The sequence below is a fragment of the Mytilus californianus genome, unplaced genomic scaffold, assembly GCF_021869535.1.
Source record: "Mytilus californianus isolate M0D057914Y unplaced genomic scaffold, xbMytCali1.0.p SCAF_9, whole genome shotgun sequence".
Classification (NCBI taxonomy): domain Eukaryota; kingdom Metazoa; phylum Mollusca; class Bivalvia; order Mytilida; family Mytilidae; genus Mytilus; species Mytilus californianus.
This window is the reverse complement of record NW_026262745.1, coordinates 42,485,169-42,499,624: the sequence shown is the minus strand read 5'-3', so window position 1 is coordinate 42,499,624 and position 14,456 is coordinate 42,485,169. Positions and strand designations below refer to the sequence as shown.

At 33.5% G+C, this 14,456-nt stretch overlaps 1 protein-coding gene across 2 annotated transcripts; it reads left to right on the top strand.

Moving 5' to 3' along the window:
* Positions 1-4,355: 4,355 nt before the first annotated feature.
* Positions 4,356-7,147, top strand: LOC127714921 (uncharacterized). 2 transcript variants are annotated; one of them, XM_052220942.1, is made up of 2 exons: positions 4,356-4,431; positions 4,760-7,147. In XM_052220942.1, the coding sequence occupies exon 2, from the start codon at positions 4,772-4,774 to the stop codon at positions 7,082-7,084; it is 2,313 nt and encodes a 770-aa protein (XP_052076902.1). In that variant the 5' UTR covers positions 4,356-4,431; positions 4,760-4,771; the 3' UTR covers positions 7,085-7,147. The 2 variants fall into 2 exon arrangements, with proteins under 2 accessions (XP_052076902.1, XP_052076901.1); XM_052220941.1 differs by having other exon boundaries at positions 4,755-7,147.
* The last annotated feature ends 7,309 nt before the right edge of the window (positions 7,148-14,456 follow it).

Genomic DNA, 14,456 nt, shown 5'->3' with positions numbered 1-14,456 from the left:
TAATGAGATTTTTCAAAAGACCATTTAATTAAATATGAAAACTTTTTCTTGATAAGATTGTGTGGAAGTGTAGTATAGAGAGTAGAAAAATCATAATTGTCAACAGAATTAAAAGGACCATCAAAAGCATGTATTTTATCTAAAACCTCTAAAGAATTTTGAACACTCCAAAAATAATTAACACCATTATTTTCATAAGCTTTATTACAAAAGTTAATAACAAGTTCTTTGATAGTAGTAAGGGAGGAAGTTAGAAGCACTGATAGATTGGTAGTAGAACACTTACTAGATGCGGAGATGAAACGGTTTTTAAATGGTTTTTTGTGCAATTTAGGTAACCAAGTACATAGTAGGGACTTTCAAATGTTCGGAAGAGGCTTTTTTTAAAGCTGGGTAGTGGCAGTGATATGCTTGTTTACAATTTGACTCTCTGTGGAGCGTACGGACCTGAATGTAGATGAATTTGTAATTTCGTTTTGGAGAACTTCCGTGTAGTATATGCGTCACACCACCACTACATTGTTTGCTGCTTTGTCTGCCGGTACGAACACAAACCGCTTTGCCAGTACTAGGAGTTTATTTTTTATTCAAGAAATGGGAATATCATGGACCCTATTACTAACTTCAGAATTGTTTTCAAATTGACATATATAAATAGTAACAGTATTCATACTTTTATTCAAATAACTGTCTAGAGATTTTTTATCAGATTTTTCACGTTTACACCAATTTTTACAGTAGACCGTAAGCATGATTAGATTGACCGACACCTTTTTGATTATCTGACTATAAAGACCCAATTTAAGAATTCCCTTGAGGCAGTGAAGATGAAGATACTCATATCTTTGCATCACAATCAAACACGGCCTTGTAAGGCGAAAACCATGCTATATATAGAGGGGAATCCGTTTGTTTGTGCAGGATGTATAAATTCGATAGTCGAAATTTCTGTCCTTTATCCGGGTCAATCCATTGCAAAACTTAACTTTTTGATTTATTATCAATTTGTTCTCGTCTTAAATATGCATGAAATATTTGCTACTGAATGCAAACAAACAACAGTCAGTCAATACAAAAACAGGCTTCTTTTTCTCGGCTTTATATTCCATGTGCACACTTTTGGTTTAAATCTAGATTTTTAAAAATATTGTTAGTAAACTTTTTTCTATTGTAAGAAAAATGTGTCCTTCTGCCACCATGACCAAAAGATTATAAAATTACTATCTGAAATACAAAGTGAGTACATACTTCGCGTAGATTCACTAAAAAGGAAACAAACTTTCCCAGCTGTCTTTTGACGATAAACTCAACTTGACCGAACCATTAGTTATTTTCCTTGCAAGATATTGTGTTTTTAGTCAAATCAATCTCAATGATAGTAATCCTTCCTGAACAAATTACCTGAAATTGAACAGGCAATTTGTTGAATTTTGTTTCAAAATTTCAGTCATTTAATAAAATGACTAGGTAATTTAAATCATTTTATATAATGCCTGTAAAGGTGATGCATTTTATAAAATGCCTAAATTTAGAAAATGCCTGTAACATATATTATATATCATATATCCAAAGCCTTAAAATTGTTGGTTTTTTTTTCTTTTGTTTCAGGAGGGTTACAAAAACATAACAAAAACAAGAATAATATGTCTTAAACATTTATTCCGTTGTAATTTATTAATTGGATTATACAGTCTGACTATATTACCCTTCCGGATAATATACTATTCTATCGTACGTGTCATGTGATACAAATGTTTGAAGGTAATGAGTTGCTGTCAGATAAATTGTAATTTTCTATAAGAGAAATTAAGCAGTTTATCAAAAATATAGCAGATCTTTGATAGCATGTTTCTAGAATCGGGACGATTTTGTGTTTGACATAGTGTAAGGACATTTAATCTATTAGACTGTATGTTAACCTCTATGTGCCCACTAATTTTGTTGATCTCCTATAATATTGGTGTATACCCCCCAAGCTACTTTTTCATACTATAATCAAACTGTATAATGCATTAAATCCTTTTAAAATGCTTAAATTAGTTCGTCAGTACTTATTTCCACTTTTTCAGACAAATTTGACAAAAGACATTTTTTACTGTTCCGTTATTAATAAACTTATCAAGAATACATGTACCCGACTTAATAAGGTTCTTTTTGGTTTTGGCGTTCTTCAATATTTATATCATTTGACATCCCGAATCATTGATTTCCAGTGTATCTGATGAAAGAAACAACTTATCAGGAATGGGGTGATGCTAACTTGTAATTGTAATGCCCTGTAATGCATTATTTTTGTTTGATTCTTTTTTTTCAACTTTGCCACATAAGGGGAGATAACTCAGATAAAGAAATTTTATAATAGAAATGTAGCAAGAAAACAAGTCCGGTGACTCCATTTTTCTTGTTCTTATCTGAAAGCATGTTATAAGAGCTATCTTCTCACATTTTATCTTAAAATTCTATGGTGTAGTTTTCTTTTTATCACACAAAATTGGATTTTCCATGCATAATCTATACAAAATCTGACAATTTTGCACAACCTGTAGCGTGAAAAAAAGTCCGGTGACCCATACTTTTTAATATATTTTGGAAAAAAGCATGATAAAAACTACATTTTGACAAATTATTAAAAATTCTATGGATTTTAATTAAGACCCCCCCCCCCCATCCATCTTAACCCAAAATTTCAAATTCCAAGCCCGAAACATCTCTCGTCTAAATTGATACATACTAAGGCCAAGGATGTACGTCAAAATCTGTATGATAACCTCCAGGAAGCTGATAACATTTGTTTGACTGTTGACATTTGTTCTAATAGGGCAATGAAAGGGTTTTTAAAATACCTATTTAATAGTTGTAAAGATTTCAGTATAAAATGTTGTATATGTTTCTTTTGATGATAAAATTTATAAAATGTCATGTGTAATATAATGCATTACTTTAGTAAAGTAATTGTAATGTAATGCATTACTTTGGTAAAGTAGTAAAGTAATTGTAACGTAATGCATTACTTTCCAAAATACATGTAATTGTAATTGTAATATAATGCTGGTTTTGTCCAAGTAATTGTAATGTAATGCATTACATTGCAATGTAATTCGCCCCATGCCTCATGTTTATATTAAAAGGGAATTGAAAGACAAATAATGATAAAAAAAATTAAAGATCTAGAATTAAAAAAATAGAGTTATGAGATATGACAATTCATTATATAGGTATGTTTAAACACATATATTGTTCTGTGGGAGTTTTTTTATGTCAAAAGTCATTATTTAGTAGAAAAAAAATGTATTCCCTTTCTGAAAGTTGTAAATGTACCTCTCTTTTGTATGATGACTGTGAAATCTGTCAGACACATGGCTGCTGTATATGACATCTTTTGAGTGCTGATATGGCCCATATTAACTTTTCTGGCATATAAACTTCCTTCTTTACACTTGCTATAAATGTAAATTTTGGACAGGGTTTAACGTACTTTCTATTCTATACATTCAACTATGCAGAACGAATATTAACATAGTATATAATAATATATTGATTAATATATTCAAATGATATAAAATGGAAGATATGGAGTATAAATAAATTGAAAATTTATATTTGTGATCTGCATGAAATATTTATTTATACCAAGTAATAAATAAAATAGTCAAGCCTAAAATGTAAATTCAAATAGTAGCAGTATATTATATACACTTTTCTATTCACAGCTATCCAACATTGCTTCAATTGACTTGTGCAAGAATCTTCACATAATTACATATTTTCAGTAAAGATATTTTAACATCATATTTATCTTATTTTCTTAACAGTCAATTATTTCAAATCAAAAGCAAACAAAAATTCAGCAACATTTTTTTGGTGACCGGTCAGCGGTCTCGGGTTCACGTATTGCTTTTCTTTTTTTCAAAGAAAGCAACTTGTGTCTTAATCTTAGGTAGTGACACGTTATGCTTTGTCGTAGGGAAAAAGATTTGTTCAACTTCGCCATTTAACAACAGTTCAAAAAGTAATTTTAACCAGATTGATAGCTAGTTATATGATATCAAAATGCACAGAGTTGTTCCCGTCTTCAACACTATATATATATATAGAATATAATACTGAACAATATTCTGCCCCATTGCCACTTATAAGAACAAACTGGGTCACGATAAATACAAATGACCCATCTCTGGAAGCTTGTTTATCCAGTTAATGTCCAGAAGTATTATATTAAATTTTGTCCTCTATATGATACCATCCTAAACATATTGACGAATACATTTGTCATTAAACAACATTTTATTGTAGTTAGTTTCCTTTTCTTTCCGTCGTAGTTCCGGTGTGGAATAACTCATCGTGTATTTATGTCTCGAAGTATGTACTAACCTGCTTTTATCAGGTCCAGAAATTGTCATAATTTATACAGTGTATGAGATAAGGTCAGAAGTAAGTTGGTAAATATCTATCATAAGATTATAGCAAATAATATTCATAATTTAAAATACGAGTTTAATTGTTAAACTTTTAGTGTAAAACCTTGGATACAGAATTAATCATACATTTAATGTGTTTGTTTCTTTTGGTTTTATCACACCATGACCTTATATATGTATGTAGTACGAGACGACAATGTTAATAACATCCATGATCCAGATGTATATTTTCTGTATTTTTTTCATATGTAACTGTCTCTTTGATTTTTACCTTCAAACTCTCTTTAGTCGTATTTGTGAATTACATATACATCAAGGATGATTGAATTATTTCAGGCTAGGGGAAGACAAAGATGGAGAAAGAGTGTCTGATTCTTCTTTCGTTTTTACTGTCGGTTTATTCTTGGAATCCTGATGCTGGGTATGTTCCATCTTGGACTAAAATGCCAGGGGTATCTGTAAAAGCTACATCTGGCTCTGATCATGCTAAGAATACAATAGACAACGATGATAACACGCATTGGACTTCTGAATCCTGTCTTCCATCCGGGTATGTGTCACGTGATGACGAAAATATCATACTAAATGCCTGTAGCCATGGCCATTGTAGTGTTGAATGCGGGTCTGTAAATGACCTGGTAAAGATGACGGACGGAAACTTCTATACACTATCACATGTAAATGTAAACACTAACGCAACAGGTCAACAAAAAGCCAAAATGATGGTCCAGTTCCCAACTCCAATGCATCTGCACTTATTATCGGTATGGGGTATATATAAAACTGAAACAGAGCTACGTGTTATTTACTGGAATGCAACAACGGAAGTGTTGAAATCTTTGCAGCATTCTGATAATTATAAACAAATAACAATCACAAAGGTTCTCAACAATGTAAAAGAAATATCATTGCAATCAAACAGCAACTTTCAGATAAAAGAAATCGCCTCAATTGGCTCAAAGGGCTGCCGGGAACGTATAACCGTGGATTTGGGAACGCTAAGAGAAGTGGGAATGGTTCGGACAAGGCATTGGGCCGGTTCTAATTCCGCAACTGGGCTGACTATGCTATTTTCGGCTGACAACACTGCGTTTACTCATTCCGTATCGTTAATTCCAAATGCACTGCATGCCGTCAACACAGACTTAAGTCCACCAAGGACTGTTCGATACATCCAATTAGAGTATCAACTGTCACAAAAGAACTATGACAAAGTTTATTGTTGGGAGATTGACGCATGGGATCATTTAACGTTATGGGGCAAATCAGTGACTGCTAATACACAGAAAAACACAATAAGGTATATACTTGGAGTCAATGGTATATGGGGGTGGCAACACAGTAAATACAGCAGTTTGCTGAAAAGCAACGAAGGTCCAAATTTATACAATTCCGTTGCTTCACATGCAAGAAATTATCAGAACTTAGACTGGGATGTAACGAGTCCAAGTAAAGACCCTCAGTATGACCAAATGGCAAATAACCATGGTACCCAGGCTAAAAGCTGGCTTAACTGGGATACTGAATATTCCGCATGGCGAAAAGCAAACCTTATGATCGATGTGTCGTTTCAGTTTACGAATAAGTCTTTTCCTCAGAAAGTTTGGCAAAGCCCCGAAATAGAAGCGTTTAATTTAGGAAAACATTTTGCTAGACATTTTGGTTCAGATCATGGAAATAGCCTTGTTGACGCAGTTGAAATCGGTAACGAACCTTGGGATTATGAGGCAAGTTTTTACAATAAAATTTTAAAAGGTATGAGTGCAGGTCTGAAAGGAATGGATTCGAAAATCAAAATTCTTCCTGGCGCTTTCCAAGCTCACGATAGGCATGATACAGGAAACTACATTGGCACTCGCGTTACTCAGAATATTGCTGTGAACATAAGTGTGATTAATTTTCACACCTACAGCTTTAGAACAAACAGTAACGGAGTTCGCATAGGAACTTATCCAGAACACCAAGATTCTTCATTTAACAGCATAAGAAACATAGTTCGATGGAGAAATAGTAATATGCCATCAAAGCCGATATGGGTGACTGAATGGGGCTGGGATGCCGATGGGAAAGGTGAAAGCTGCACATTTCCTGAGTGTGTATCAGAAGCAGCGCAAGCATTGTATGGTATTAGGGGACTTCTAATTCTCGCGAGATCTAATGTTCAAAAAGTCACATGGTTTTTCTATGCAAATTCACAGTATTGTCATACACTGTTCTGTCGAAGTGGTTTAACTGCATCCACAACGCATAACTTTGCGAAGAAAAATGTATTTTATGCTTTTGAAGGAATACTTAATCTTATTGGTGATAAGTACTTCTTAGGAATTTACCAGGAAAATAACAACGGTTATGTTTATTTATTCGGGTCATCTCACGCTGACATATCTGGACACTCTATGTCACGACAACAACTCCTTCGGCATGCCTCGCATATTGTTGCATGGAAACCTGTGGATATTTTGGAAGTGTCTACCTCGACTATTCATTTGCAGCTAAGTGCTCGAATCAATCAAGTTTCGTTACACAAATTTACAGGTCAGTTTCCGGCAATTAATAATATGATGGTAGCTGTCAACGGAACCGTCTTTGATATAGAATTGTCTGCACATCCGGTAGTTGTCGATATTCGCCAATCAAATGTTGGCACTGGACAGATTATTGGTTAGCAAGTGATTAATTATTAATCATATTATTCCAGTTATTTCGAAACATTAAAACTGATTTTGCACCTACTTGTTGCTAAAGCAAAAATCATTTTTAAATTGTCTGATTTTAAGAGAAAAATATAGTTGACAAAACACTGTTTGGCACAACGCGAAGAAAATCTAATAAATAATGTAACCAAACAACGCCAAATAAATCTAAAACAATATATTTGCTTTTCCGTTCCTGCATAATTTATTCTCTTTATAGATGCTTACTTATATACTCTCATTTCCATACTCAATAAAACAGATGTGGGGTTTATGTCAATGAAGCAGCAATCCAGCTACACAATAAAAACAAATGGAAACATGGTTTGTGTTAATGTTTTAATTTGGAAGTAAATATTTGTGGACGATTCGTTCATTTTTTCATTGAAGATTCACTGAACTTTGCTTAAATATAAGCTTCTTTTTAGGAAAAGCTCCAGGTAAGAGATTCAAATGAATATTCCGATTGGTTTTTAACTCTTTGCTGAAAGGTTGTAACCATAGTGGTTCACAATATATTGGGGTAAGAAGATTCTGTAGAGAGTTATCACGTTGTATGAACACATAAACTAGCGAAAGAAAACAAATAAACACTATGCCTCTCTCTCTTTTGAATATAGGTTATTTGACTTCAAGCTGAAAATCTTAGTTAGTGAGTGCAATAATTTATTACAGAAAGTAGTGTTATTTACCGAATACAAATGCATTAATCACTAGCTAGTATATATTGCATTGACTTCGGCATTCTTGCGAGACACTTTATAATAGCTACTAAGTATGCCACATAAGCGCCGAGTTTGATTTCAAAAGATCAACCCTAGGCCTGTAATGCAATATTATTTCTCCACAAATTTACAATAAGGGACACTTTCAGTTGATACTGGTGAGGATGAGTAAGACAAGATTTTATGACATTTAACCTCCCACACGTACAGTCTTCAATTTTATGCACAGTAGAAAACTTCGGAAAAAATCAACGCTGCACATATAAAGTATCTAAGTTACACATTATAATTATATATTGAATTTTATACGACCGACATATTCAAGTTGTTTCAAAGTCACTTTAGTATATTGGTCGTTGTCTCACTAACAGACTACCACGACACAAATCGTAAAATCGGAGAAGTAGAGGTTGAAATGAGCCTGAATCGTTCAAAGATAATATCCAAAAACGCTTAAAGTTCAGAAAAATCATAGTTCAATGGCAATAGCTCCAATCAACAATCAATTGATAGTCTCCATCATGTCTTATTTGTATTTTTGTCCTGATAACCAATGTTGCTGCTCTGTTCATCTTCAGGGTAGTAGGCTAATCGATACAATTGCTGAAAATCATCATTTAATGTCATTAACTCCTACAAGGGGACACACGATTGTTTCAGTCATATAAAGGTCAAGTATTGCTGATAATTTTTGCTGCATAAAGTTTCTGTCTATCTTTTATAATTTTCAAGATAAAAGGTAAAAAATGAAAAATGAAAAATTGGTCAAACACATCATTAAACCTATTATAGTGAGTTACATGGTATTAGTTTTGTTCATTGTTGAAGGCCATACGGTTTCCTGTAGTTGTTTATATCTTCGAACTTTGGTCTCTCATGTGTAAATGTCTGATTGGCAATCATACCATATATTCATACACAAAAACGTTAAAAATTGGTTAAGAATCGTTATTTCAGAACAATAATTTCTACAAGGGTTAGATTAAAGTTTATTACATATTTTATGTACTTCTATTTATTTTGAAATTTTGTAGGTCTTGAATTACTGACTATTTTTGCTGTAAACAAATTCTGTCTATTACAGTATTTCAATGCAGATTAAGCATGCAGGATTATAGCTCAGCAAACATACTAAAACTGGTAAAAAATCTTTATTTCAGGACATTTTGTTATGTCAGGGCTTTTTATAGCGTGTGTTTTTGGTAATTGTTGAAGGCTCTACGGCAAACTATAGTTACTTTACATCTACGTCATTTGGTCTCTGGTTGATAGTCTCATGGGCAAGCATACCACATCTCCCGATTTCATATTTATAAATGAAAAATTGTCATTACAACAACTTGACGAAAAAGGAAAATTACCAATGCCGAAAACCATACTTTTACCTATCCCAACAATTGTGTAAAGTTTCAAGTAAATCTGCTTAAGCATCTAAAGGAAGTGTACAACATGTGAAAAAAGTTATTAAAGTCTGACAGTTAAAATTTCATAACAAGACAAATAAAAAAAAAATAAAAATCGAAAAACCAGCTTTCTTTAATCAATCCCAACACAGTGTACAGTTTTAAGTAACGAAGCCGACCTATACGGTAAGGTTTTTTTTTCATTGTTGAAGGCCGTACGGTTGCCTTTTATTGCTTACATTTACTGCATTTGAACTCTGGTGGATAGTCGTATCCTTTTGGCAATCATACCACATCTCCTTATTTTTCATAATCATTAGAAAGGTCTTCTCTTGACAATTAAGACGATCTAAAAAAAAAAAACTTGCAATATAAGTGGAGCATTATGCGTAGTTCCCAGGTGATCATGACAACCCTCTTCCCCAAAGGACAAAACCAATGGTGCACGACAATTGTCTTATCATAGCATATAAGAAAAGAAGTGGTCAAGGGGAAGGGATCTGAATTGTTTTAGATACCAATTGATTGTTAAATGGGATGGAGAGGGTCTTGTTATAGCATAAAGGAATATATATGGAATTGGGTAGGCTTAAAAATGTCCCATACAGATTTAAATTGTTAAGGCCAAGGTTTAATGAACAGAACCAGAAGAACAAGAATACTACTAAAACAATATAGGGTACTAGATTTAAGTAACTTTGCTGTTCATAAACGCAATGTTGCATAAAATTTAAAAACTAAATTAAATTTTAAAAAACCAAGTCACATCTGTAATTTTAACATATCTAATATTTGTTCATAAGTGACATCATCATAAAGACTGATAGCTAGAAAAATACAATTGACGAATCCCATTGTTACAGCTTTTGCATCTAACCATATAAAATATTCATGCCATACTGTTAAATGATGTTTTCAAAATATAAGCTGGTAGCTCATTCAATATTACTTTTCACCAGAAACGAACTCAAGCCGGTGCTAGGGGCTGTCTTAAACTTGCAGTGAGGTGAATTTTTTTTTGCTCCGTGTTTAAGGCATCACTGTCACTTTGAGATGAAGAACAGCAATAAAAGCGCTATTCCTTTGCTTTTTGTGTGTTTTTTTTTTTTTTGCTTTGCATGTACTGATTTTGTGTCATGGATGGATTCCCCATATCCTTTGTTTTTCTATCATACCATACACAGGATATAGTTCGACTATTGCTTATACATGTAGTAACTGAGACACAGACCTAATTACAAAAATGCGCTCCGCCTGGAGCAGCTGGATACGACCGCAGAGGTAAAACAGTTGGGGCAAGTATGGACACAATATATATATTCAAGCTTGATACAGCTCTGAATTTGGATAGTGATTAAATATTTGACACATTATAGATTTCTGACACATAATAAATATGGTCAGATAACTTAAATATTTGAAATGGGACATTTAATCTACTTACTGGTCCAATATCCATAATCTAATTTCATGGTTAGATTCAGCATATACAAAAATAAAATGCTTCGCTGAGCGCAGCCTGATACGACCGCAAAGGTCGAACCCTGAACAGTTGGGGCAATATTGGACACAATATTCAAGCTTGATACTGTCTGAATTTGGATTGTGATCAAATTTTTTTTACAAATGGGACATTTAATTACCAAGAATGGTCTGATATCAAAAATCTAACAACATGGTTAGATTCAGCATATAAAAAAACACCAAAAATTTAGTTGAAATCAAACCTTAATATGAACTAATTTGAAAACAGGGCCCAAAAAAAAAATCTAAATGCACAATAAGATTAAGCATGTCATACAGCCGCAATAATTCAGTTTTTGATGAAATCAAACAAAGTTTAATTTTGGACCCTTTTGACCTAAATGTAGAGCAATTTAAAAATGGGGCCCAATATTCAAAATAGTAATACAAGGTTAAAACCCCTAAAAATTAAAGACTGTAAATTAATCCCATTGAAATTGGTCAAAAGATTTGTATTTATTTTCAATGGAAGATTTCTTGCTATTGCGCAATACTGTGCAATTGAAGATTAACTTGCTATTGCGCAATACTATGCAATTGAAGATTTCTTGCTATTGCGCAATATCACAGCACAATACTGTGCTATTGCAAAATACTGTGCTATTGTGCAATACTGTGCTATTGTGCAATACTGTGCTATTGTGCAATACTGTGCTATTATGCAATACTGTGCTATTGCCCAACACTGTGCAATTGAAGATTTCTTGCTATAGTGCAATACTGTGCTATTGAAGGTTTCTTGATATTGCACAATATTGTGCTATTGTGCAATACTGTGCAATTGAAGATTTCTTGCTATTGTGCAATACTGTGATGTTGCGCAATACTGTGCTATTGCACAATACTGTGCAATTGAAGATTTCTTGCTATTGTGCAATACTGTGATGTTTCGCAATATTGTGCTATTGCACAATACTGTGCAATTAAAGATTTCTTCTTGAAGCTTTTCAAAAAATTTGAAATTTCAAAAATTGGTATGGAACCTTGTAGTACAATTTTAGAGAGATCCATACACTTAAACATAAGTTAGTGTCTGGAAACTAGAAAATGCTTGTTTTTGGCCCCTAATTCCTAAACTGTATGTACTATTACCCCCAAAATTAATCCCAATCTTCCTTTTGTGGTATTGAACCTTCTGGTAAAATTTCATAGAGATCCATTCACTTAAACTAAAGTTATTGTCCGGAAACCAAATGTGTCTTCGGACGACAATGATTTGACGCCGACCACATGATAGCATTATATGAATGAAAATTTTTGTTTACGGTCGTATATAAACCATGAATTCAAACAAAGTTTAATTTTGGACCCTTTGGACCTTAATATGGACTTATTTGAAAACAGGGCCCAAAATTAAAAATCTATATGCATAGTTAGATTCAGCATATCATAGAACCACCAGAATTCAGTTTTTGATGAAATCAAACAGTCTAATTTTGGACCCTTTGGACCTCAATGTAGACCTATTTAAAAATGTCCAAATAATCAATGTAGTAATACATGGTAAAAACCTCAAACAATTTTATTCCCCACTTCCATTCTCAATTTTATTTAAATTGAAATTGGTTAAAAGATTTGTATTTATTTTCAACTGAAGATTTATTGCTGTTGTGCAATACTTTTAAGTTAGTAAATCTGTTTACAAACTAAATATAATAATTTACACAACCTGTTTGGTGTGTATCTCCTGCCATATCAGTATTTGTTTCTTTATATAGATCAGAAATAATTTATGTTAGAACCAGCTTAGCCAGTATTAGAAGTCTTGTTTTTGGCCCCTATTTGGCCTCTAGTTATTTAACGATTAATGCCACAACCCACAAAATCGACCCCAACGTTCTGTGTGTGGTATGGAACTTTGTGGTACAATTTCATAGAGATCCATTGACTAATACTTAAGTATTTGCTTGTTCCTCCCCCCTTTTTGCCCCTTATTCCTGAATGGTTTGAGCCATTACCCCTAAAGTTAAACCCAACCTTCCCTTTGTGGTATGGAACCTTGTGTTTCAATTTTATAGAGATCCATAGATAATACTTAAGTAATTGTCTATTAACCAAAAAAACCTTGTTTTCCACCCTTTTTTTTGCCCCTAGTTCCTGGAAATTCCAGAAACCAAATGTCTTCAGATGATGACGACGACGATGATAACATGATAGAAATATACGAACGCAAATTTTTTGCAGTCGTATAAAGATTAATAAAATGCTCCGCTGGGCGCAGCTTGATGCGACCGCAGAGGTCAACCCTGAACAGTTGGGGCAAGTATGGACACAACATTCAAGCTTGATACAGCACTGAATTTGGATTGTGATTAAATATTTGACACAGCATAGGTTTCTGACACAGAATGAATGTGGTCTAAGAACTTAAAATTTTCTAATTTACCTATTCAAACCATATCATTATTATTTGCTTTTATATATAAATCACAAATAACCAATTTAAAATGGAAAATTTTAAAGAAAAAAAATCCCCCCCCCCCAATTTTTTGAACCCCCTTATAATTCATCACCCCCAAACTCAATCCCAGCCTTCCCTTTGTGGTATGGTACCTTGCAGTACAATTTCAGAGAGATCGATACACTTGAACACAAGTTATTGTCTGGAAACTAGAAAAATGCTTGTTTTTTTGGCCCCTTTTTGACCCCAAATTCCTAAACATTAAGGGCAATTACCCCCAAACTCAAACCCAGCTTTCCCTTTGTGATATGGAACCTTGTAGTACAATTCTATAAAGATCCATACACTTACACAAAAGTTATTGCCGTGAAACTAGAAAAATGCTTGTTTTTTGCCCCTTTTTGGCCCCTAATTCCTAAAATTTTGAGGCAATTACCCTCAAACTCAATCCCAGCCTTCCCTTTGTGGTATGTTACCTTGCAGTACAATTTCATAAAGATCCATACACTTACACAAAAGTTATTGTCGTGAAACTAGAAAAATGCTTGTTTTTTGCCCCTAATTCCTAAAATTTTGAGGCAATTACCCCCAAACTCAATCCCAGTCTTCCCTTTGTGGTATGGTACCTTGCAGTACAATTTCAGAGAGATCAATACACTTGAACACAAGTTATTGTCTGGAAACTAGAAAAATGCTTATTTTTGGCCCCTTATTCCTAAACGTTTTGGGCAATTACCCCCAAACTCAATTCCAGCTTTCTCTTTGTGATATGGAACCTTGTAGTACAATTTCAGAAAGATTCATAGACTTACACACAAGTTATTGTCATGAAACTAGAAAAATGCTTGTTTTTTGCCCCTTTTTTAGCCCCGAATTCCTAAAATTTTAAGGCAATTACCCCCAATATCAATCCAAGCATTCCCTTTGTGATATGGAACCTTGTGGTACAATGTCAGAGAGATCCATACACTAACACACAAGTTATGTCTGGAAGTTACAAAAATGCTTATTTTTGGCCCCTTTTTGACCCCTAATTCCTTAACTGTTGGTACCATAACCCCCAAAATCAATCCCAACCTTCCTTTTGTGGTATTGAACCTTATGGTAAAATTTCATACAGATCCATTCACTTAAACTAAAGTTAGAGTGCGAAAACCAATGTGTCTTCGGACGACGCCAGACAACGACGACGCCGACGACAACAACGTCATACCAATATACGACCACAAAATTTTTTGGCGGTCGTATAAAAACTTAACATTGTCTATCATAATACATGAACATAACATTAA